The 26,627-nt window shown below is 34.1% G+C and overlaps 1 protein-coding gene across 6 annotated transcripts in view; it reads right to left on the bottom strand.

Annotated features, from left to right (window-relative positions):
* LOC118733783 (furin-like protease 2) overlaps positions 1–26,627 on the bottom strand; it is a 742,634-nt gene that overhangs the window by 107,851 nt on the left and 608,156 nt on the right. For 5 of the 6 annotated variants that reach the window (XM_036463341.1, XM_036463345.1, XM_036463343.1 and 2 more), the window contains 4 exons: positions 20,775–21,078; positions 13,292–14,455; positions 13,039–13,226; positions 12,746–12,902 (listed from right to left, as the gene is read on the bottom strand). In XM_036463341.1, coding sequence (XP_036319234.1) covers positions 12,746–12,902; positions 13,039–13,226; positions 13,292–14,455; positions 20,775–21,078 — 1,813 coding nt within the window. Of the gene's footprint in view, positions 1–12,745; positions 12,903–13,038; positions 13,227–13,291; positions 14,456–20,774; positions 21,079–22,494; positions 22,655–26,627 lie in introns of all 6 variants that reach the window. The other variant, XM_036463346.1, reaches the window with a different exon arrangement.

The raw sequence follows: 26,627 nt of genomic DNA, 5'->3' as shown, positions 1-26,627 counted from the left end.
AAAAAAAAAAACCAACATGTGAACATTTGTTTGAGTCACTGTACATATAAATATAAATAGAACTCTCGTACTAATGTGTGTGCAGCAAAGTGATTGCGTTGATTGGGTCCAATGATTGCCTGGTCAAAAGAATATATCAATCAGTTTGAATTTTTGTTTTCTCGCCAACATTTAACTACCTAGCAAACCCAGAGTGAAAGGGGTGTAGAAATACATATGTATGTACGCAACTAAACATAACCAAAAGCTCTTAAGCATTAAACAATAGAAAATTATAATACCAGTAACCTAAAACTCGTGAAAATCATTAAATATGCGAACAAAAAATCAAACAAATATGTTTAACTAAAAAAGAAAAACAAAATTACCGGAAATAATCGCAGACCTTAAGGTCATACAAAGCTCACCTATCAAGCTAATTAAATTCTACTCAGTTGCATGATTTCTGTGTGCATATGTATCTACGTAAGCACATACACACATGCATACCAACAAAATTTAATTGCAAATTCAACGAAAGCATACACCACCACCATCAGCCAGCCATCGGTAAAGGGTCAAATGAAACACTTGAATTTAATTGCCCCTGCAGTGCTACTAAAACTGTTTGAGTACTCGAGCATAATTTTCAGCTATGCACATGTGTAGAAAGTTTGCTCAAGCTACTGGCATTTCGAATTGGTTATACATACTTGGATAACCAGCGGGCAGATGATGTGGTCATGCTTTAAGGATTATGCATGTGAATGCACATACACATATGTGTGTAAACACTTATACGATATAGGACCCAACATAATGATAAGGTCACCCTATAGTGAAGTTTTGATTGTTTTTTTTTTTTTTAATAAATTGTTCACGAAAAACATAGTTCATTCTATAACAAGAACCATATTGATACAAATTTTAAACTCTGTACAAAAATTTAAAAAATCTAAAAAGTTTCATAATTTTTTATTCAGAACTTTTAGAAAATGTTTGGGTGTGCAGTATAATAAAGTGTCAGTTTGAAGTGGCTACAGATATCTTTGATTTTTGGATTTTTTTTTTGGTAATTTTGTCCTATATAAAAATTATAAAAAATTTTAGGAACATACGTTGTGCAAAGTAAATTTTTAAATAAAAAAAAGTGAAATTTTCATGAAACTTTTTTGTATTTTATTTTTAGGTTTTTCACAAATGAAATAACTATATTTTTATAAAAAAAGAAATAATGTAAAAATGTAAATTATAAAAAATAAGAAGTCAAAAGTTATCAACATAATGTGGCCTTATCATTATGTCATGCATTGTATTTACCTTTATACATTCACTTGCTCACGCGAAAATTAATACAAATACAAACTACGTGCACATCTCGTTTGCTCCGCAAGATATCCGCAATGGTTACATCAAACTGAGATTATGTAGGCCGATAAGTGGGCTAATCAACTTGGAGTTTAGTTATCTCAAATAAACGCAAGTTGATACATATGCATATGTATGAATGTATCTATGTGTGTATATTACATAACAAATCTGCAAAGCTAAATAGGTATATCACTGTACATGTCTCGGCTAGTTGCAAACTAGGCACTCACTATATGTATTATCTCAGCTATTGTGAATTTATTGAATACAGTCTTTGCTTTGTAGCTTACCAATTATTATTACTAGGATACAATACATACATACATATAACGATAACGAAATATACTTGTACCCTTATCGATAAATTTTTGTGATAACTAGGGAATGGATTTTTAGGACCTAAAAACCTATAAAAAAAGGCAAAATAAAAGAGCAAAATAGGCGGGAAAAGGCACTAAAATACGCAAAACAGGCAAGAGAAGGCACGAAAAAAGACGCCAACTGAAAAATAATCAAAAAATACATTTATTTTAGAAATTTTTATGTTACAAGTAAAAAGAGTAAAACTATGAACAAGTTTCATTTTATAAAAAGCTTTACTTTGAATCTTTGACTGTTTTCTCTTTTCGAGCTTTTAACTCACATAACTTTGAAGTTTTCTGGCAGCATTTTCATTAGATTTTTGCGACGAGAAGCATTGAATGTACTAAACGTGCGCTCGACGTGGGTTGATACAAGTGGCGGCCAATTTAAATATGGAACGTTTGAAACTTTCAGATTAAGGCCTTTTTTCTTGACTTTTACAATTAAAGGTAGAAAAGCTAACATAAATTTTGTCACCGCTCGGTTAGCGATCCTACCGAACGGATTTCAAAACCAAAGACACCATTGGAAAAATATTTTTCTGTAGATAAAATCGTCGTTTAAAAATTGGTGTATTTGTGTGTATTTGTTGTTGCAACCTATTAAAATTGAGTTTTTTAGTATTTTCTTTTACTTCGTATTTGAAATTAAACTTTGTAATAAAGATAAATGTGATGATGTAGAAATAAATGATAAATTTCGGTAATTTTTGCGTGGGACACACTCAGTACTGAGCTGCACCTTGATAGTTCGTCCGCTGCCTCGTTTCCGTAAATGTCCCTATGTACTGGCACCCATATTAGGGTAATTTTGTATTGATCATAAATATAGGCCAGGTCTCTCCTACAGTCCTCCACTAGTTGAGATCTAACAGAGGTAGAAGAGAGTGCCTCAATGGCCGCTTGGCTATCCGAGAAAATATTCAGATGAATATTTGGAAAAATTATAAGGTAGTTTTTTTGTCAAGAGATTTCGCACAAAATTTAGATGGTTGTGCATCAAAAAAAAAAAAAAAACCAAAAATATGTAAAAACCATATGCATTTATTGTAAAATATGCACAATAAATATGCAAAAGCAGGTATTTTTTTGCAAAATATGCAAAACCAAGCATTTACTTCAAAATATGCAAAAATATGCCCTACCGATTGAATGCCATTTTAAAGGAAATTTCATGATTCGTAAAGCTAATTTAACCATTTACATTTGAAGACTGCCAGTAAAACCATGCAATTGGATGAGATTCCGAGCCTTAGTTGTCAATTTATCGAAATTTGTCGAATCACCGCAGTTTATAGTTATCGAAACTTATCGAGTTATCCATGTTTATCGATTTATCGCAACGTAACGAATTATTCAAATTGATCAATGTTTATTGAGTTGTCGAGTTTATGGTCACAGAAAATTAGTTGTAGAAGTTTGCGAATAATTACCGAGCTATAAAAGTATATGGGATTATGAAAATTTGTCAAGTTAATGAAATTTATAAAGCTATGCAGTATTTATTGAATTATCGTTATTTATAGAGTTTACGAAATTTATCGAGTTATCGTAATGATTCGAGTTGCTTGAACGTATCCAGTTAGCGATATTTATTGATTTCCGAAATTTGTCTATTTATCGCATCGAAGTTTTTGTAATTTTCCAAATATATCGAGTTATCGACATTTCAAGATTATACAAGTTTATCGAGTTATCACTGATTATCGAATTTTATCGTGTTATCATAGTGTAACGAGTTATTGAAATTTGTTAATAGAAAATATGAAGCTATTAAAATAACAGTTATCGAAATTTATAAAGGTATCCAAAATGTATCGAGTTATCGATTTATACCTAGACATTAACTGGCGCTCCTAGTAAATAATAAAATATTATCGATATAGGACAGCGTAGAACCGTCAATTCTAAAAAGTAAACCACCATTTGTTTCACAGAAATTATCGAAGAAATGAGGGATATCAATCGCAAAAGACAAACCATTCGTCATTACAAAAATACAAGCTCTCACTCATCAACTCAAAGAAAAAGATTCTGACCATCCATATCAACTTAATGGGAGTTAGCACCCAATGATTTCTTCTCATTGTCGCAGATTAAAAGAAAAATCGAGCAAATACTTTTACTTAAAACTCCAGACCTTTTACTCAATTTGTTCAAATAAATTTAACTGAAAGGTATGAAATTTTAAGAAAAAGCAATTGCTGAGTTTTAATGCATACGGCCCAATGTCGCAAGTATCTCTAAGAACACAAATAACACTCGGATAACAAAATGTTCTGAAAAAGTTTACCTTTAAAAAAGTGAGATTTTGCGATGACAATTTCACATACCTCCAATTTTTACATTCCTTGCAAATAATAAAAGTAATATAAAAACAACATAATTTAGTTGAAGAAGGGCACCTTACCGCAAAATTTTCATAGAGTTCAGCGAAAAATAATATAACAGTCATGGCCCTCAACTTTAAGCATACAACTTCTAAAATGTATGATGACTAATATTTTCAAAAGATTTTCAAAAGATTTGCCATTGGAAAATATACCAAAAACTCCAAGCTTCCATGTGGAAGAATCAATTAAAAAAAATTGTTAACGCGTCCAAAGACAGGATGAACAAGACCGGAAAAAGGAAGTGCAACAATTACAATATAGTTAAAAAATGTATATTAAATTGAGTTAAATTGAATAACAAATAAATAGATTTGAAGTCATTGTAATAAGATTCTCCCGAAATCTGTTAGATATCCGCCAGGCAAACAAGTCAGCATTTTACACGATTTCTTATACAGACATTTGTTAGATATCAATCAGGCTCTTCGTCTATCCGTTAAACTCATCACAAAATAATTTAAATGTATATCCGTCAGAATCGTCAGCAATTAAGTTAGAATTTCCCATGTAGGTTTGAGACGTCGAGTCTGAGGTATCAGATGTCTGGCAATTTTCCTATCTGGGTAGATCCCTTTTTAACAGCAATAATTTTGCATCCTATAAAAAAAAAATTGAGAAAAATATCAAAACAATTTGCCGGCTTACCAAAAATTTTGTATGCATTTGTGTTTGTTTGCATATACATACATAAGTACATACATACACCGTTATTCACTTTAATATATAGTACTGTAAGTGCTATATGTTTGTAGGCCGATAAGTGCAATTAATACTAGTGTTTACATTCGCACCGAAATAAAGTAATCGAAACACAATTGCAAAAATTAGCAATAAAAATAACAAAAGCAATCAACCAGCATATCAATTACCAGAATTCGAAACAAAAATGGTCAATTTTCAATGGAATCAGAAAACCTCATAATTTGTCGGAAAGTGGAAAAAAATATTTATACGAACATGTATAAACACACATACATATGTACATATGTACATACATATGCATATTCATGTAGTTAACAATACAATAGCAAATGGCTTAATGTAAATTTAATTGAAAACTAATTACAGTAACACTTGCGTGCAATAAATAAAAAGTATAAAATGTTTCTGAATTATGAGTGGTCGGAGAATATTATAAAAAAAATAAGAGTGTTTATAAAATGCGCTTGAATAAACGATATTTAAATATTTACATGTATGTATTTGTACGTACACATACCATAGTCAGAAAATTATCATCAAATTTATTAAAATATGCGAATTGAGAAAAAAGTATTTAATCAAACGCAATATTTTCCTTAATTACACAACCACCATGACTGAAGTGTTGCGAATATTGCTCAATTATTCATATTTATGTGTGTGCATTAATAAGCAAATAACATAGGCCAACAAAAATGGGAAACCATTTTGTTTCCTAAAATGTGAAAGCTGTTTTTGATAGACTTTTTTGTGCTGATTACGAATCTGTAAGTATAAAGCTTCCATAAGCTTTGGATTTTGAGAAAAACGTGGTCAAAATACCAAAAAATCTAGTTTTTTGCAATATTTGAGAAGCTCTAGCAAAAAAAAAAACAAAGCTAGAACTCTCGACTACTATCCCTGAAAAAATTATTCCTGCAATTTGATTTGATGGTCACTTATATTCATTTGAGGAATAGCAAAAACTGAGTAGCTACCGCAATTAAACAAAAGGTTGTAGACTCTTCCACTTCTAAGTGGAAGGTTCTATAAACATTTATTTAAATATTTGCTAGAGCTTCTCAAATATTGCAAAAAACTCGATTTTTTTATATTTTGACCACGTTTTTCTCAAAATCTTAGTCTGATGGAAACTTTATACTTACAGATTCGTAATCAGCACAAAAAGCTGTATCAAAAACAGCTTTAGTATTTTCGGAAACAAGATCAGTATTGCCCTGTGTAATCAGCGGGAATTTAGTTCACTGTTTTAAAACCGGTTCCTCATGCAACTTGGATGATGAGAGTGATTGAAATGTGGTGTTCCGTTTTTCGTGTTTCTCATTCCGCCATGTAAAAAGGCCAAAATAATGAAATGACCTAGCAAGGACAACCCACAATGAAACATGGACTACCATTTATAGGCATTCACCTTTTATGTACGGACCCTCCTTAAAGAAAGTGCCTCTATGCAACTGGTGGATATTCTTGTAAAATACCAGGCTGACATCACCGCAATCCAGGAAATTCAATGGACGCGACATGTCTGTAAGAAGCATATGGCTGGGCGGAGACTTTATCACCTTGTTCCCAGGTTCAGGCTCATCAGTGAAAGAATTGCTCACTTCGAATAAGGGATAAATATTTGTATGACAACATACCCCTATGTACGATTTTGTTCTTGGGACCAAATATGGCGTCCACCAATCGACAAATTCAGCCTTCATTTCAACACCTCCGACAATGAAGAAAATCTCATCGACTCATGCCGGGTGCTCATTGATCATGAAACTAAGCACCAAATTGATAATGTTGTAACAGACGGAAGATACACTTGGAAAGCTCTTGGCACCCGTTTCAACCGAGACGCCAACAGTGTGGAGGTAAGAACGGGTATTGTCCAGAAAGTGCGACTAAAAAAAACAGCAGCCACGACGGACAGCCGAGAAATTTCGCAGTACTGGACGATATCCGGCAGGAGTTTGATCAAGGTCACTTAACGTTTCTATGTCTTTTAGATTTTTCCAAAGCGTTTGACTCTGTCAACCACAGCCTCCTGTGTAGAAAATTAACTACCTTTTTTGGATTTGGTGAAAGTGCAGTAAAGCTTCTGAACAGTTATCTGTGTAACAGAAAACAGAAAGTTAAAATCGACAACAACTTCTCTGAAATGGCGCTCACATGCTCTGGAGTACCTCAAGGCTCTGTGCTAGGTCCCCTTCTTTTCAGCATTTTTATCCATGACATTTTCAAATCATGCTCACACGTTCGCCTACACGCCTACGCCGATGACGTTCAACTATATATATCTAACCATATCAGCATGGTCCAAGACACAACACTTAGGCTTAATGAGGACCTGCGCGCGATTCTTGAGTGGTCTGTTGGAAGCCTTCTCAGCCTCAACGCTCTAAAATCTTATGTACTACCTATTTGCAAAGATAAAATACAAGTTTCTGATATTCCTCACCTTTATATTGGTTCTACAAAGCTTCAATTAGTCAGCAAAGTGAGAAACTTGGGTTTTATTATTAATTCTAAGATGACTTGTGAGGGCCACGTCAATGAAGTTGTGAGTAAACTATACTACACCCTGCGATGTCTGAGAGTATCCTCGCCTTTCGTACCTTCAGGCACGAAAAAGAAGCTGGTTCTGAGCACAATTGTTCCTCTTATTACTTACTTCGAAGTAGTGTACAGCAAATTGGACTTTCACTCCCTGCACAAACTCGATGTTGCATTAAACCATGCCACTAGGTATGTATATGGCTTGAATAAATTTGACCATATATCTACTTTTAGGAACTCAATACTTGGCTGTGACCTAACAAACTATATAAAAGCTCGTAATTGTATTTTTATGTTTAAATTGCTTGTTTACAAATAGCCGGAATATCTATATGAAAAGCTTAAGTTTTCCAAAAGCTCACGCTCCTTTAATTTGATATTGCCGAAATTTAACTACTTAAGCTCTTCAAGGCTTTTTTTTGTTAATGGTGTTAGACTTTGGAACTCCCTTCCACTGTCTCTAAAGAACTCACTGCGTGAAAGTAATGTAAAACAATGTATCTTTGAATATTTTTCCAGTTAAGTCGCATAATAAGGTGGTCATAAATTTTTTATTTTATAAATTTTTTTATTTTAATTTTTTTTATAAATTTTTTATTTTTTTATTTTTCTATTTGGCTTTTCTAAGTTAATATTTACATATGCATACATAGCTATATTTATATAATTGTAATTTTTATTTTATTTTAATACATATTTTTGTAATCCGTTATTTGTATTGCGCAATAAAAGTTTAATTCTTAATGCGCTAATCTACTTAAATAAACAAATAAACAAATAAACATCGTCAGTCATGCTTAAACAAACAACTCGTCATCGTCCATAACATAAATAAGCATTGTGATTTCATCTCCGAATAACTTCTTTCCGCAGCGGAAGAGGTGCTTAATTTCAACCAGCCAAACAATATTAATGTGAGCAATTCGAGCACTACATATATAAATATATGTATGTATTAAACAATAATATTTAATGAGTTAAAAGTTATTTTGCAACAGAGCAACCATGATATGGTATTTTGAAAGAGGAAATTATTTGGTGAAAATATTTTTGATCTAAGATTGAAATAAAATATCCTCAATCATAATTACATATTTATAATAATTACACTTATCTTGTTAAGAATCATTTGCGTGACATTTTTAAAAAGCAAATACAATAGGTTCACAAAAAAAAAAGAACAATAGGTTCTCAAAAAAGCAAAAACAGCATTCAAATTTCTCTGACGTATTTAGATCGGTGAGCCCGGGTATGCCCTACTTTTCTCCAGATTGACAGTACTTTCCTTTGCTAAACTATTGATGCTCTTTAAAGTTGAATAGAATAAATAACTTGAAAGTATAAGAAAGGAAACATACATTCATGTTGAAGCTGATTAGAGAATATTGTTCTCCGGTTTCCCAGTCACGTTATAAATATATTTAAGATAACGAAAGTCTTTCGTAAGACAAATGTCAACTCTGGCAACTAGCTTTAAACGTTGTTTCTGCCTAACCGGGAGACCGTAGCGTTACTGTTTGTCTTTTAGAAATAAGTTTTCTCAAAATTAAATGAAAAAACGTATATATATTTCTTTCTTTAAAACAATAAAACAAAAAAGTTAAAGCAAATTAATAATTAATAAACACAATAAAAACAAGTAAATATGTAAGTTCTCAAAAATAAAGTAAAATTAAAAAAGTTTAAAAAATATAAATTAATTTAAGAATATTAGAAAAGAAGAAGAACTTACATAAGTTCCTAAAATTCAAATTTTTACTGAAGATAGCGTTATATTTTTAAGAAAAAAAGAGGGTTCTAAAAATTTAACGAAATTTAAAATAATATTTTTCTTATTAAAACATTTAAATCTAAAAAGTCAAAATAAAGAAAACATTTATTATAAATAAAATAAATGAAATCTAAAAATTAAAATAAATCATAAAAAGGAAAAAATTCCACAGTACGAGGACTCGAAGCTTGGTCCTTTCCAATGGCACGCTAGTGCCGGCCTTTCCAAAGTGGGCGACAAGACGCAAGGTTCTCTTTTTTTAACTGTTCAGAAGAGGCAAGAAATCGTTGTAGTTTCACATTATCTGTCAGTTTGCACCAAAAACTTAATTTGGAAAAGTGGACTTGGCACCTTTTCACCTTTAGGTAGCGATTTAAAAATTACTCCGAAATTTTTTTCCGAACGTATTCAGCCTTTTCTTTAAATGCAACACTACTTATAAGTTCATTAGCACTACATTTTAACATTGAAATAACCGCATTGCGATGTTAAATTAAATTTAATCAAGCCTTAAGCATATTCAAAAGGCTGTTTCGCAATAGCAACATTAATCGAGAGATGGCCAATGCAACGAGCAGTAATTGCTTGCAATATGCCACGGCATTTAGAGAACTTTTTTTTTATATGTATGGTTAGTACATTCATACATACATAGCAGGGTTGTTGCGAATATTCACATTGGGAAGCGCGGCGCTTAAAACGGTCACCCTACAACCCTCTTCTTTTGTAATTTAAAGTCAAAGAGTAAGATTTCTCAATAGGTATTTCCAGATAACCTTTAATTGGGTAAGAGTTATGTAGCTATCGAATATTATTTGTCATAGGTCTGTTGAAAAAACTGCGTGCATCGCTCATCGTCCGTGATTCCAATAATTCAAATTATTACAAAAAATGGGGTGCCTTTTTAACAAAATTAGAAGGTTTTAAACTAATTCAGCTGGCAGCCATGACTTTCAAAAAAAAAATATATGTCTAAAAATCCACATTCGCAACATCCCTATTACATAGTATATGCAGCTCGGTAAAAGAACCTCAACACGTACAAGCACAAGCTTTAAAGTTGATGTATGTATTTAATAAGCTTTGATGTTGCATGTTTGTAATTACTGCCAAGTAAGATATGCAACGTTGCGTTTGCAGCTTGTTCAATGCGTGCATATACATATAAACACATAAATATGTATGCGTATGTATATACATATATTAATTTATTTATATAAGTTGAGTTCCCAACCCTATTAACGTTTGAAACGTGACAACCGTGTCACGATACACGACAACGTGCAGCAAAATGTCACATTAATGACTTCAGAGCATCACTTACTCCCAAAGCGATGTAAAACTTTTATATAATTTTCGCAGTCACATTTATGTATGCATTACACACAAAAACTACATAAGTTTATACACAAATGCATGGGACTTGGTTATTTATGAATTAAAAATTAATGTGTTCAACTTCAGCAAAGTTTGGATAGCTAAATAATCAAGTTTTGTAAATAATTGCAACTAAATAAGTAATCAAAATTTGAATATACATATGTACATACATATGTAATATAATTTTAGGCGAATCTCTGACAAATGCAACGTTCAATTATCAAGAACCGTTCGTTCACTATAAGATCCGCACACTCCCTAAGAAAGAAATACAACAACCACATAGAAGGAAAATTTCAGAACTAGAACGATGAATCTGCCAAATAAGAAGAAGAAGAGCACCTACGATTCTCTATGTACGGAAGAGCAGTAAGTTTACCACGACTTATTCCTTTGATTCGGTTTTATATGTTTTTAAAGCGCTATTAGGGTCCCGAATTTTAGCAGCTAAATGGATATTTCTAAAACCCCTAAGATCTCTGTTCTAACAGCTTAAAAACTCATTATTCATGACAATAATAGATAAAGTAATATTTAATACACAGATTACATTTTTTGAGTGAAAATTCTAACGGATTATCTATTCGCACTTTGACAGTGTCAGTAGCTAAACCATTGCCGCAGTGATATTGGCAACACCGCTGATATTGGATATTTAAATAGCCAATATTGGTCATTTAAGTGCAGTTTAAATGTTTGCTCTAAAAATGAATTTCTAAGTTAATTTAATCAACCATCTCTACTCAAACAGGCCATCTGAAATTGGGCCTTAGCATTTTTTTGGGGTTAGCGGGAAAATCGATTTTAGTTTCTGTTTTTTTTTTTATAAATTTCATGATATAATTAGGGAGTTCACAAGGTGTTGTATACCGTCGTATTATTGCATGTCATAAACTTTAAATGGCTGAAACTATATGTTAGAGATTCACAAGCTTCCATAAAAGACGTATTATATTTTCTTGGTTGTTTAAGTTTGATATTATAATTTTACAGTTAACTGCCCTAATTTCGCAATGTGTGGGAATATTCAACTAAGTGGTTTACTCGATTCCCAACACGTCTACTAACAGGTTTCAAGGATTTTTTCCAGAGAAAAACTACTCTAGAAATTATCAAAGGAAGTCGGTACCATCTGAATATAATTTTTAAGTAAGATTTAAATACGCATTTTACCAGCTCAGAAACCGTTAGTACCAATTTTAAGAATATGCAAGGGTGGCTCCAAATCATATCCTCATAATTTTACCTAGCCCTTACATTTCAGTGATATTATAAATTTTTATTGTTTTTCTGGGGAGTATGAGAAGCTTGCGGTGCCGTGAGGTGAAGGGTGATCGGAACAAAAATACCCACTCTGTACACTTTAAAGTTTAAACTAATAACAAGACAAATTTCATATCCCTACAAAATTTGCAGGAAAAGGTAATAAACGTATCTCGATTTTTCTAAAATCTTCTATTTGAACCACTTCCACTAAGAAGAATTATGAATGTTGGTAAAAATTGGCGAACTGCCACGCCCTTTACACTAGGGGGCATATATGGTAAATATTATCTAAATCCAATGTAAATCAGTTGGTAACTTAGATTAAGCTAGGAAGACATACATCTGAAATATAGAGAAAATCGCCCCACCGCCCCGCCCACCAGCTATCCGAGTTTTGTATTCTAATATGGCAAGAACTAGCAAGGGCTATTTTTGCATAAAAACCCATAAATTAGAAAAATGTGTGAATTGGAGGATCATTACTAGTCCCTGCCACATTAGAATTCAGAATTCGGATGGCCGGTGGGCGTGGCAAGTTACCGATTTTCCCATCTTTCAGATTTATGTCTTCCTAGGTAAATCTAAGTTACAAATAGAATTTAATTGAAATCGGATAAAATTGAACATATTCGACGCCTAGTGTAGTGCGCGTCGAAGTCCGCTAAATTCAACCAATTTTCATATTTATTCATTCCTAGGCAAAAAAAAGTCCACGTTACAATTTTCAATCGCTGGACATTTACTACCTTTTTCATATTTTATATGGAGCTCTTCCACTGTGCGACGCCCGGTGACGTAGATAAATTTTGTGCTAGGGTTCAACCCCAAATCGGAGTGAGTGGAATTGTATTAACTCTATTCCATTAGAACGATACATACAAAAATTATTTCGAAAAAGTTATAAATTATTATAAAGGCTGCAGCTATATGTATGACTGGATTAACTATGTATTTGAAAATCAGTTTCCACTTACTTGTAGTCTTCAGTTTCATAGGTGTGTAGTGGACAAGCAGAGTAGCATTTATGTTCGTGCATAACTAAATGGTGTTCGCAGCTGGTGCAATAGTCGGGTCGATCTTGACACGAAGCGCAATTAGCCTCACATGGCACACAAGTTTTGTTGTCATAGTCTATGAAAAGATGTAAATATAAAGGAAAACGATCATTATTCGGACACAAGCATTATACTTTCAAAATGCATCAGACAAATTTAAAAATTGGAAATGTGTATTTGGTTTTCATACTTCTTTGTATGGCAATACTTACTTTCATAGTAGCCATCTGGGCAAACTTGTAAACACACAGCCAAATCGACGACATGCAGATGCGCAGGTGCACAAGTGAGACAACTGTCTTGTCCGGCGCCCGCACAGGTTTCACAAGATTCATGGCAGGGCCAGCATACACCACCTTGATTGGGGAAGGAGCGCGGTGGGCAGCGGCTAACACAGGTGCTGCAAAAATATTTTATTATAAAGTTAAACTGATTTTTTTTTCTTTTCACTCAGTTTCCACTCACTTGTCCAGGCGGTAGTGCTTGCAGGCCACACACTGAGTCGGACCACGGCCATAGCAACCCTGCGAATCGCATTCTGGATCACAGTCGTGCAGCACAAGCTTATTATTCGAGTCGGCCATCACATTTTGCCGTTGTGGTGTTGGAATATTGTGACCGTCTACAGTAGCCACAGCTTGTTCAGGATTCGAACCGGCACCGGTAAAAAGATTCTGATAATTCAGATAGCCGGCAAATTGATCGGCATTATAGTAACCACCATCATTTGTGGGCTGACCCAAATCCGACTCAGTTGGATAGGTGTAGGGATTAACGCCCGCCGAAACGCGCATCTGCTGTTGCATCAAATCGCTCTTTAAGCGCATCGGTTGCACTGCAGTGCCATAGAAAATGAGCTGCCACTTGGATAGTATGCCTGGTTGATTGACACGCCGTCGTCCGCCATTAATAACTTGCAATGTCCAGCGGCCCTCCGCTTTCTCGCCCCAAAAGTGCACGCTCAAGAAAGGCCAATCATCAAAGTTGGACTTGACAATGTCCCGCGGTCGCTCGAACAATAGCGTACTCGTAGTACCCATGGGCGAAGTGAGTAAGATGCGCAGATTGCCGCGTGGGAAAAACCTCAACGTTATGCGACACTGCACATGCTCCAGATAGCGCACTTCGTTAATGGTGCCAGCACAGCCATTCACATCCATATGAGTGGCCAGCGTGTATCCGTAAGTGCCTTCAATCTTGCGATCCTCATTGTTTTCGCGCGACTTGCAAATGTGCTGTGGCGGCACGGTGGTCCACTGTTCGGCCAAGCTTACCATAGCGCCAGCATCCATAAGACCATAACCAAACTTGTGGCTGTACTTTCGCTTGACACCGTTCAAAATCCAGCCGCTTTCCTTTTCCAAAGGACCCGGACGCGATGTGTACACTACGAGGTATTGCATATCACGCCAGGTAAGATTGGGATTTGCTTCCAGAGCAAGTGCACATATACCGGCGGCAAGTGGCGCTGAAGCCGAGGTACCGGTGTGTTCGACGGTGCAAATGTGATCAGGGCGTAGGCGGCCATCCATGTCGACGGTAGCGACACTCTTATCGTGGCCGGGCGTGCCAGAGCTGTAGGTGGTGGCGAGTGTGGAGGAGCATTCCTCTAGGTACCAAGGTTTGAAGCTGGAAAGGGGAGGAGATAGTGCAAAATATGGTTCATTTTAAATTAGAAAAAAATAATAACCACTTTAGTTTTTAATAGTATTCATACAACAATTCAGATAATAAATTTGCAATAAATATTATTTATGCACATATATTGCGGTAGTTGTGCTCAATTATGTTGAAAGTGGAAATACTGTTAAGCTCTTAATTGGCAATTAATATGGATGACTGCGACATTACTGACAAAACCATTTTTTTTTTTAATAATTAACGCTCCAACAGGGTGTTGCTTATACACTTAAAGTTTGCTCTAATTGGGAATTTGTTGGACGCTAGGCATGTCATGAAATCCTATGTTGCAAATGTCCTTATTGTTTATCGAAATTTCCATCATAAATTTAATGAACATTTTCGAAATGTGATTACAAGCTCGAGTCCTTTCCGCGTTACCTTTACGCATTCTGTTTAGGAATATTTTAAACGTGACGTCTTATATGTATTGTTTCATTTAAATAATTGTCGGTCTCAAAGGTACTCTAATTCCGACCACAAGCCAAAGACAGAAAAATCGCTGAATATTAATTATAATACAATAAATATTATTTGCGATTCAAAAGTAATTTCCAATAAGAACTCATGTGGATATCGGAATACTGTGGTATTTTAGGCAAAGAACTGGCCTAAACATATCAAACAGCATTAGAGCAAAAACAACATTTGCGTGTATTTTGTTGTTGCTTCTGGTATCGAAAGTGTCAAAAACTGTTCTGAGTTTTTGTAATACAAAAAAATAAAAAATTTAAATTGGAAAAAGTAAAAATTGTTGCAACTTTCTTTCTAAGTAAATTTGTTTGCTTCTCGAAGCATTGATCCATCGTTTGCAAGGCCCAGTAATCGGGGGTTGTGCTGCCGAGTTGGCCGAACGTTCCAAATGCTGCTATTTAATAACTTGTTTGGTATGGAAAAAGATTTAACATGTAAATAGATTTTAACAATTTAGAATTTTTGTGAGAATAAATTAAAAATATTTGACATTTTTGAGACTAAATAATTTGAAAAAAAAAAATCAAATCATCTGCTCTACTGCCCTTGTTCGCCAAATAATCAGCTAGTTCCAAGGCACATTGAACAGCCTGTCACTTTTTTAATAAAATATATGTTTTTATGGCAATAGAATTTCCTATTCCTTTACGTAATCTCCTAGTCCAGCATTTTTTTAATTTTTTTATTCCTTCCAACAAATAGGGGTTTCAGAGTAGAGTCCGAACGATTAATCGGCATTGGCTAGTATCGGCCAAAAGAATCCGCATCGGCATCGGATTCGGCCGTTTTTGGACGATTTTAAGCCGACTCTTTTTACTTTTTCCGCAATTTTAACAAATCTTCATCAAAATTTGAAACTGTTTAATCAGATTTTTTAGAATTCGTTCGAGTATGCAGTTTTTTAAATTTTAGTATAGTAAAGTACAAGTTTGAGGTAGCTAGGTAAGTACCTAGCATTTTCTTCCAAACAAAGTATGTTCGATTTTTTTTTATGGAGGAAATCCGCAACACTTTCCACAAAAAAAAAAATCCAAAAATCGATAGTATTTAATTTGCACTTCGTTAAAAGAGAATTGAACGGGCTACAAAACTCCATACTCATAATGTTTAAAGAAAAAGTTTGAAATTTTTACTAACATGGGTTTCGGTAGATAACGAGCAACACTTTCATAAAAAAAATTAGGAACATTAAATAAACGAAAGGGAAATAGCCAAAGAATGCTAAAATGTCGTTACTGTAGGTATTGTTACAATTATCCTTGAATTAATCGCTTAATGATAAATTGTTTACGTTAAAAAATATTTTTATCATTAAAAATATACGGTTACTGTTTACTAACAAATTATATTCAATACAACACCTTTATAGTCAACAGACTACTATGAGTACAATTAAAAAATATGATTTCGAATGAACTCTTTTTTTAACATTGAATAAGAAAAAGCTATGGAACAAAGTATTGCGATGATATGTATGCATAGGCCATATACTACTTTTAATACATATTTATGTACGTACATAAATAAGTAAATAGATTCTTCAAAAATTATTTGTTTTGTAATTTTATTTGTTTATGTTTTCCTTTGGTTATTATGGAAGTTTATCAAACACAGTTCTTCTTGAATGAATTTATATACAGTTAGTTTTTTTTAAGGAATCGGCATCAGCATCGGCCGATTAATCGGCATCGACATGGGCCAAAGATTGGGAATCCGTTGGACTCTATGTGTTTGTTTCAGTGATGACCTCCTCATTCGACGGAAATCGCTTACCGCTCTGCCATTTCTTTGAGCTTAGAAAATAGTCGCCGGCGGCTAAATTTGGTGACATTTTGGATATTTGCTATGGTGACTACACACGTGGACCAAGTGCAGAAGGACCTGTCTGCGCTCGGGATAACCAACAGGCGCAAATTCGCGTAGGAGAGAAGCAATAGGAGAAGCTTTTTGGTCTCGGCCCAAACCGACAAACGGTTGTAGTGCCAAATAATAAGAAGAAGACTACACAAGTGTTTTTTTATTCTGATCGTTTTTCTCTTTGCAAGGTAATCAATCTTAATGACACCGCGTGCATCCCAAAAACTGTGGTAATTAGCTTATTGGCCGACAGACCCACTTTGACCGTTTTTGGTGCACTTCTTGATTGTTTTTTGATGTCTGGCGAGTTGTGGTGGTTTCATGTTTCGTCGGCGTTTACGAAGCGGTGCCAAAACTCGTTCGAATTGCAGCTGAATATCGCCAAACACTCGTTAGAACTGATCACACGGTTGCATTTACAGTCGAATGTCAGGAAGTATGCATGCAAAATGTGATATACCCATTCAGTTGAGATGCTTACAGCCTCAGCTGCCTGGACGTTTGAAGTAGAGTTGCGCACTTTAGTTTTTTTGAGTTTACTGTTCAGTTGTAGTTCGTTCACCTTATTGAACTAGTTCTTTAGTTCATATATTTCATTTAGTTCAATTGACAGATAAATTTACGTCATTTTAAATTTAAAGTTAAATTATTTTTGGTGTGATATTTACTGCGTCATTTCTTCAAAATAATTTGGGAATACGTACATACCACTAGTATGAAACAAGTATCTTAAGCATAACATAATTTAAATCAAATATTTACAAGTTAATTATATTATTTAATTGTACAAGTTCCCCTTATGGAAAGGCGCTGTAACCGGATTTTTACCGAATCCGGAAAAATGAAATTAAATTCTTATCAAATTTCGAGTAAATTTCGAGAATTACGATTTTTTGCCATTTTTTCACAATTTTCGCAATTAACTCCAAATTAAGGAGGCCTACGAGTCAAACGGACTTCAGATTCAGATGGTCAGTAGGTGGATCTGGTTAAATGCATAGATCATTTTTTTTATTTTTTGTGTGCCGGTGTAATTGCCCTTCCCCGAACTAACTCGTTCGCACAGAACCCACTTAATAAGAAGATCGCCTGATTGTATTGTGAGTTCAAATCGAAAAGTGGGAACGAGGCCTAAGAAAGTGGCAATCGGGGCTTGAAAGAATAAAATGTAATCTAAGTGGATTTATTTCGCATTGTTTTAGTTTATTGTATTTTATTTATCTTTATGTTATACTGGTATTTTAATCGCTCTTAACGAATGTATGGAATTATTCACAATTGCATTTGTATTAATACGCTTATTATTATTATTATTATTATACATATGCATTTATATACACCTTCTCACTTATACGCATAGTGGCACCAAGTACTCTCTTGTTGCAGTTTTCATAATAAAATACCATAATATTACTCATTAATTGCCAATTAAAAGTGATACACACTAAAACAACGGCATAAATTATCTGCAAGCGAACGCCTAAAAGTGGGCCATTTAAAATCCAAAAAAAAGTTTTTACCTCGAAACCACTGATTTCCAATGCATACATAGAGTACATTTAAAAATATATTTACTCGTGTGTATGTGAGTTAATGATAGTAAATTTGAGTATTGCAAATATTAAATAAACATTCAAATTAGTTTTATTAAAAAACAAGCGACGTATGTATAAATAATGATTGGATATATGCGACACCTCAACGCATTCGAATGCAGTGCAATCAAATGGAAATTTTGAAATCTCATTTAAATCATTCGTAGCAGCAGCAACTAGTTAATACATATTGATACACACAATTCACTGGCGCAAAAATTCGAATGCATTTTCATACAATAAATTGCCTGCAATCGAATGAAATTAAATGAGAATTTAGCATAACCAAAAACCAAAAACCAAAAAAAAAAAAATAGCAATATATTCCTTTAACATTGCACTCAACATTTAACGCCCCACTTCTTCGCTACAGATAAATAGCAATTTTGATATTGCCCATAATTGATTTTTCTGGAATTGCGTAAAAGCAACAACAATAGCAAGTCTAGCTAACAGCAGAGTATTTATTTGCAATATTTTTGTCTAAAAGTAAATAAATTGCTTAATTGAAAAGTGTGGCGTAGTAAATATTTTATTATTAACTGTGGTTGAACCACCACATAATGCCCACAACTGAAAAACGCTAGTATGTATGTAGCTAAAAATATAACAGTATTTAGGTGGTTGGCGGTTGCAATCAGTCAAGCCAATGATGTACGGTGAAGTGAGTGCGTGACATGCAATGAGCAGAGTAATTTTGAGTAATTAAAGTTTATGGTTGATTTAAATGTACAATATTTGCTTATTATAATAGCAATTAATGTGTGTTTTATGCTCGTGGTTTTAAACTAAATCATTAAATAATATGCATGCATGCACGAGCATTTAAAAGTTCAAAAGATTGGCACAAAATTTGTTTTAACAGTTGGTGTGGAAACATAATTCATGTACCTAAGTACTGAGGTCATGAGTATGTATTTGGTTTTAGAAGTATGTATTGTAAAAATTTAGGCTATAGAGTTCGGTTCGTCGAAAAGTCTAGAAATAATTATAAATCATTCAAACATCTAAGAGTAAGAAAAAAATCCTTCAAATTCTCGCTCTCAAGTAGAGAAACTTGCAAATTTTTGCATAAACGCAAATTTGAAGGAATTTGCAAGTTTCGCTACTAGCTGGTGTCTACGGTTGCATTTCAAACACACACAATTTTTACAGAAATGTAACAACTATTTCGGGTGGATTAAAAACTGGACCCATATACAGTATGTATGTATGTTTCGTCGGCTGATTGGAACATCGCCTTTGTCTTGGCAGCCGGTTCGAAAACGGCCCATCTCAGCAAAACTGTTGAAAATTGGCCTATTTCAGAATTTGGTTGTATAACGCCCCATCTCTGCAAATGTTTAAAAAACGCCCTACCTCAGCTGCCTATATATTGAAATTATATTGAGGATGGTACCGTGATGTCCACGTAAGTAGGAAAAGCTTTTGGCTGACATTCACCTGGCAGTGGCCATATGTGATTATTTTTCGTACGGTTCAAATCGCAGCTCACTCTGTCCAGGTATTTATATCCACGTATCCTCTGGGTAGCGACCAAACACCCGCTTGGGAGCGAGCTAAAGTGAGAAGGCGTAAAACCTCGCCTGCGCTGTGTTTGGGAACCGCAACGTTAAAAAGAAAAACATGCCTCGGATGAGACCTCTACTTGTGATGATGACCACGACAAACGTGGATGTTCTCGGGAAGACAAAAGCTGACATCACCGCCATCTAAGAAATGTGTGGAGCCTTGCGACGTTACGAAAACCAGCGCAAATTTGTTCATTTTTGAATTTGAATTTTGAAAATCCGACATCGACTCATAATCAGCAAGCTCAGAAACCCACTGGAAATGAGTTTCAACCTTTGGCAATGCTTAAAACGTTCAGTATCAACGTTTTAATTATAGTCATTTTTTTTTAATTTGATCGTCATATAGGATCCGCCATTTTGAATTTAAAAAAATTGACTTCAGGTTCGTAATCGGCGACCCTAAAAACTCTCGAGTGCCGGGTTTCGAATAGATCCAATCCGCCATTTTGAATTTTGAAAAACTGACTTCAGATTCCTAATTAGCAACTCCAGAAATCCGTTTTCATAAAGAACTAACCAGCGCAACCTATAAAAAAAACTTTTTTTTTTCAAAATAATAAAATACGTGTTTCTTTTATTATCACAGATAACTATATTCTGATGTAGCGTTTGTGAATTTCCAAAAAGAGTGCTTTTATGAACCACTCTAATATATATGAATGGAAAGCCAATCATTATAGTAGCACTCAACTCACCCAGTGATGCCTTGTATACTTACATATGTACATGTGTATGTACTTATGTATGTCTGTTTACAACTAAACTTACCCTCCTTGTGTTGCACTCGAAATGGACAATGTGAAAATTGAATTCGTATAGCCATCACAATTGCATGAATCTGTATAACGTCCACCATTGCCCGATGCCCAAACAAATATTGAGCCTTTGCCTTGTCGCCCGCTTGTCACGCCATAGATGAAAGCGCGACGCGCCAACGGCCCAGGACCATCCACTGTCGAGCCATCGTCCTCGGGTCCCCAAGAGGCACTGTAGATGTCAATGTGTGATGGATTTAAACTCAATGCTTGCGCTTCTACAACATCATTCACTTTGCCATCCAACATGCGGACGCCTGGAAAGATAAAGTGTGTGAAAAAATGGAGAAAGATAATAAAATAAAGAATATCTTCGTAAGTAAGCTTGATTTATGTACATACATACATACATATATTTACAGCACAAAGCAGAACAAAGGGAAATTGGTATGAGGGTAAGGAAGATGGAATACAAATAGAAAAACCTGCAACCGGAAAAGGAACTGTACGCTCTGCGTACAATTAATGGTTAGGAAGGAGGAGGCGAACTCTGGGGTGTCATAGTGTCGTGGCGGCAATAACACAACGCAAACAAATTTATACAAATCTCTACGACCACGAATAACTCAATTATTTTGTAATGTTACACCTTATTAAATTTATTTACTAAGGGAGGACTAATAAATCATTTCGGTCAGTGAATGGCATTCTACATTTATGCCTCTCTGTACCCATCAAAAAAAAAGCTAACGCTCCAGTCGCTACCAAACTCCTGAGTAAAAATGCTTTCTTCTTCTTTTTTTAAGATTTTCATTCAAATAATAATTAAAATTCTTAGGATTTTTTTCAACATTTTGATGACAGAAATTAAGCTCAGGTAAAAAATATTGTATACAAATTCATTGTGGGTAATAAACCAATATATCCAACGTCTATTTTGCAGAGCAAACTTACACAAGTTTCAGTGGTGGCTAAAAAGAAACAATCAGTGATAACGAGGGCCGAAGAAAATAATCAAGAAAAAACCATTTTAAGCGCATAGATAAGCACTAAAACATTGGTAAATATGCTTGCACATATGCTCGAAAAACAACAAAATTTAAGTACAGTTTAATGTTTTGTTTTTCATTAAGTTTATTTCAAGGTCTGAAAAATTACAATGGACAATCAAGTGTTGCGTGATATTCTCAACCAATAGAGATCTGCATAGGTCGTACCAATTTTTATAAATATTCGTTATTCTCTATTTGAGATAAATTCTTTTTAATCTCTTGAATAACAACAATACCTTCCCGCAGAGACAAAACTTTGGTTTTAATTTTTTGGATCCAAGCCAAAATGCAATTGAATTGAATAAAAACCAAATCTGTTTTAATGTTTTTATTTGCAAACATTTCTTTAGTTCAGCGAATAAAAAAACGTCCAAGAAATGGTCAAGAAAAATCTATTGAGCCAAATTTTCCCAAGCAGTACGAAGTTCTTAAGAAATTTTCTTCGCTGCTACTGTGGTTTGCTTAAGTTTGTTTGTGAAGAGTACAAGGCACCAACAGAAATATGTGCCCGTTCCATTATTTCGTAAGGAAAAAGGGAGACAGCAGGCTGTAAAACAACAGATGTCGAAGCTCCTTGGAAATAAGCAAAGTAAGCAAGCCATAATTCCTAATTCCATGTTTCTCCATACAATTTTATAATATATCTATGTATGTGTGTACATAAGTAATTTATTTACTTACCTCCAATGCTAGCATTGTAAGCGACACCCACACCGCAGTAGTTGTTAAAAGCCACTGCAGCCACTTCACCTGCACACCTGGTGCCATGTTTGTTGTCACCATTATCTTGCGGCGTTGGATCCGAATCGTTGCCGTTTATATCGAAGGAAGCATCTGGATCCTAAAAAAGAGATAAATTAAGATGTAATTTAGCCTAGATTTTTCCTCAAATATTTTTTAAGAATTATTTATGTACAATATACATATATGTATACCATCTTAAAATTAGGAAAAAATGCCAGCAGCGAAAATTTACCAATTTTACCCGGTGCCTGTTGTATCACCCACGTTGAATTATCTAATTATTTATAAAAAAAAAAATTTTCTTGACTTCGCGGACCAAAAAATTTTTTATCTCAAATTTCTTAAGCAATTTTGGGGGTTTCTGATATGGATTCAGAAAGAATTTTATGTTTACTTTTTTCACAAAACATATCTATTCTTACCAAGAAAATGATAAAGAAGTTTTCGAAACCTTTTGGGTTTTAAAATAATAAAATAAGAAGTAAAAAATACTAGTTCGGGCGAAGCCGAACATTAAACACCCGGAGCACGTATTACATATAGTTTTTTCACCTTGCCAAAAACTACCGTTACTTGGTAAGCAGGGGTGGTTTTACTCCTATTTCAAACATCCTCGATAGTATGCTCAGTTAGACTTAATGAGATAAAGTTATATAGTCATAAGTGGGCAGTACCACGCCAATTTTCCAAAATTCAATAATAATGTTATATCTTTTCAACGGATTCTTATAAGTACCAACTTTCAGTAAATTAGCGTCCCGAAATTTTGAAATATCGAAGTATCGTTATATGAAAACTGGGCGTAACTTATAACAAAAATTTGTTATAAACGTATTTCTTGCTAAAGTTTTATTGCAAACATCAGTTCTGAATAAATTAGATTCAGTAGTCACTGATGTATCGAAGATTTCGTATTTCTCTAAACTACCGTTACATGGAAAAGGCGTAGCTATGTATATTTCCATTTTAAAAAATTGCAGCCGTTCGGTATGTTTTACCAGAAGCAAAAACTGTGTCAAGTTTGGAATGAATTGGTGCAGCGGTTGCTGAGATATACACATGTAATCATAAGTGGGCGTGGCTACGCCCATTTTCCAAAAATTTATAATATTTTTATTTTCCACCTAAAGATAATTGTTAATATCATTTTGAGCGAGTTTTCTTATTTCTGAAAACTACCGTTATATGCGATGTAAGCGTTGTTATTGTCCGATTTTGCCCATTTTCAATACCAGCCGTCCTTGGCCCAAAAGAAATACACGTACCCGGTTCGTTTAAATATCTCAAGTTTTATTCGAATTATCGTGTGCAGGGACGGACGGGCAGATAGTCACGGCTTAATAGATTTTTTTTTTAATCTGAGCATTTATGTATCCTTTGTCTATATCTAATTCGATTCCCTTAAGGCTGAATTAATCGTGCCATACCATAGTCATAACCATAGCAACTAAATATTTCGATAAAACGTACGCGCAGTTCTGAAAACGATTATTGGTGCCATACTATAACACCAGAGCCATAACCATAACCGAAGGTATCTATTTTATTACAGTTTTTCGCCATAATCATAAACAGCTGTGAAGAATTTTGCTACATTATGGCTAAGGTGTAATGGTTATGGCACCTCTAATTTGATATTTAAGCTATTAAAACAACCGTTATGTGAACAAAGTTATAATACCCTTGTGCACAAGTGCGCTTGGGTGTAAAATGGCAACAAAGAAAATAGGATCGTGGGGTCGGCGCGACCTCTGGCAGGCAAGTTTTAGCTACGAGTTTGTATAAATTCTATTCGAGAACTAGGCCATTCTCCAGCAAAACGAATTCTTTGTTATCCAATGTATTTTCCCTTCGTTATGAATTCAAAATACAGCCCATTATCGAATTGAAATTTTAATGAGAGAGAGTGAGCTGGATTTCACTTTCTGTCTTGTTACTATGGTTTTCATTTTTTTTTCGAATCCATATCGAGTTGGTTTCCAATATAAGGCCAGTATGCAGCTCTCAAGAAATGCAAAAACCCGATATAAAATGACGTACAAGAAATGGCTAAGAAATTTTCTTGAGTAAAATTTCCTTAAGGCAGTGCGCAGTTCTTAAGTAATTTGCTACGCTATCTACTACGGTTTTCTAAAGTTTTTTTGTGAAAAAAAGGGCACAAGGCAACCCATGTTTGCAACAGAAATATGTGCCCGTTCCATTATTTCTTGAGCAAAGAGTGAGGTAACAGGCTGTGAAGTATCAAAAATGTCAAAATTCCTTGGACACACACACGAAATAATGGCAATTTTTTTCTTGACGGTTCTCTTGAGAGCTACATACTGGCCTATAAATATTATGAACGTTGAAAAATAAGGTTTGTTATTAGTTCGTTATCAGTTGTATATGCATACCACAATGTATATTGGGTAACTTGTATAGTTTTTAATTAATAATTAAACAACATCAACTCTGGATGGTATCGTGGGGGTCGCGTGGCCCCTCACACATGCATACTTGCGTTATGGTAAGTGATGTAGTGGTGAGCATTCGTCACCCGCCGCCAGTCGCGACATAATGAGAATACTTAAAGTGGCGGTTTTGTACGGCCCGAACCTGTTTAGAACACCGGAAAAACGTCCTGTGTGGCGGCCTTACGGCCCCACGATACCAGTTAAGGGTTAAGTGTAAAGCATTCATGCGGTTGGTTTCTAAATAAATAACTGAGGTAATTGAGATATCGCAGAGAAACTAAGTACATATTTTTCCCTTGATATAAGTTAAAATTTATAGTGAAAATGAGTTAAATCAGCCAAGAAACAAGTGTACTTATCGGATATCGGTGCTTTTGAAAAAATTCAAAAACGGCATTATTAATTTTTAAAACGACTTTTGTTTTCTAAATGAAAGAGAACCTTTGAGCCCGATTTTTTAATTTTTATTTTTTTATATTTAATTAAAAAAAAATTGATTCTCATGTTCTTTTAAATAAATGTTGCCTAATAAAACTAAACTAGTTGAAAACAATAGAGTTCCGCTAAAACGAAAATAAATTTTACAAGAAGTACGTGAAGTATTTATGACAAAAATTTTGAAATTTGTACTTATGATATCAAAGCTTAATCTGCTATAAAACTGCTTATCTCAAAATTTTCTAACATTTTAAGCAACAGTTTTTTTTGGAACAGCAAATTCCAGTTCTAGATCACTGTGCGGCGGTTATTTACTCCAGCGGTTCTGATCATTGATACAAGGCATTCTCTTTAAAAATATTAATATTTTGTTTATATTAAAATATTAATTTGAAATACAATAGGGTAGATGAACATGATAAAATAATGAATTTGTATGGAATTTATAATTTCATCACGTTAGATGAATGCCCCTTATATGAAAAAGTGTTGATTTTAGAGTTATAACAAATCAAGCTTCTCATGTTTTTTTTTTTTTAATTTAATGTTTGCCATAGAAACGACAATTATTTCACTTTAGAATTTGTTTGACTCAAGTAATTATTTTGTTGAATTTAACATTGATCTAAAAGTGTATTTGAGAAATAAATAACACATTTGCTTTGTCCTTTTGAGATCTTAGATCTTCAACTTCAAATAGACTTAAACATAATAGCTAACTTTTTCAAATCCAGCTTAATCGAATGCAGTTGTCCTGATTCCCATCACCTGCATTTTTTTTTTCGAAATTTGTTGCACTTTGCATTTCTAATATTTTTAGATTGAAAACAGAACAATGCAATTTAAGCATTTGTTTCGCACAAAGTCTATGGCCCATCCCCAATACTGCTACGGGGGATTATAAAAAACTAATAATAAAAAAAAAATAAATACTGACACGTTCATATGGTCTTAGTTTTGTAGTGCCATAAGTTGTAAACTTTGAATGTTTTTTTTGTTTTTTTAATATACAAACTAGAAATGAATGTATTGTTGGCGCTCATTATTTCAGCTCAGCTGTAAATATGTTTGTTTTCAACAATCGCGCTAAAATTTATTTACGAAATCATTTGGGAAATCAACGAAATGAGTTTCCTCTCCATTTTCAATGATGCCAGCTAGACACATTTGCTTCTATTG

Source organism: Rhagoletis pomonella, unplaced genomic scaffold, assembly GCF_013731165.1.
Source record: "Rhagoletis pomonella isolate Grant_MI unplaced genomic scaffold, Rhpom_1.0 Rhpom_scaffold_00002, whole genome shotgun sequence".
Taxonomy (NCBI): domain Eukaryota; kingdom Metazoa; phylum Arthropoda; class Insecta; order Diptera; family Tephritidae; genus Rhagoletis; species Rhagoletis pomonella.
This window is presented reverse-complemented; position numbering and strand designations above follow the sequence as displayed.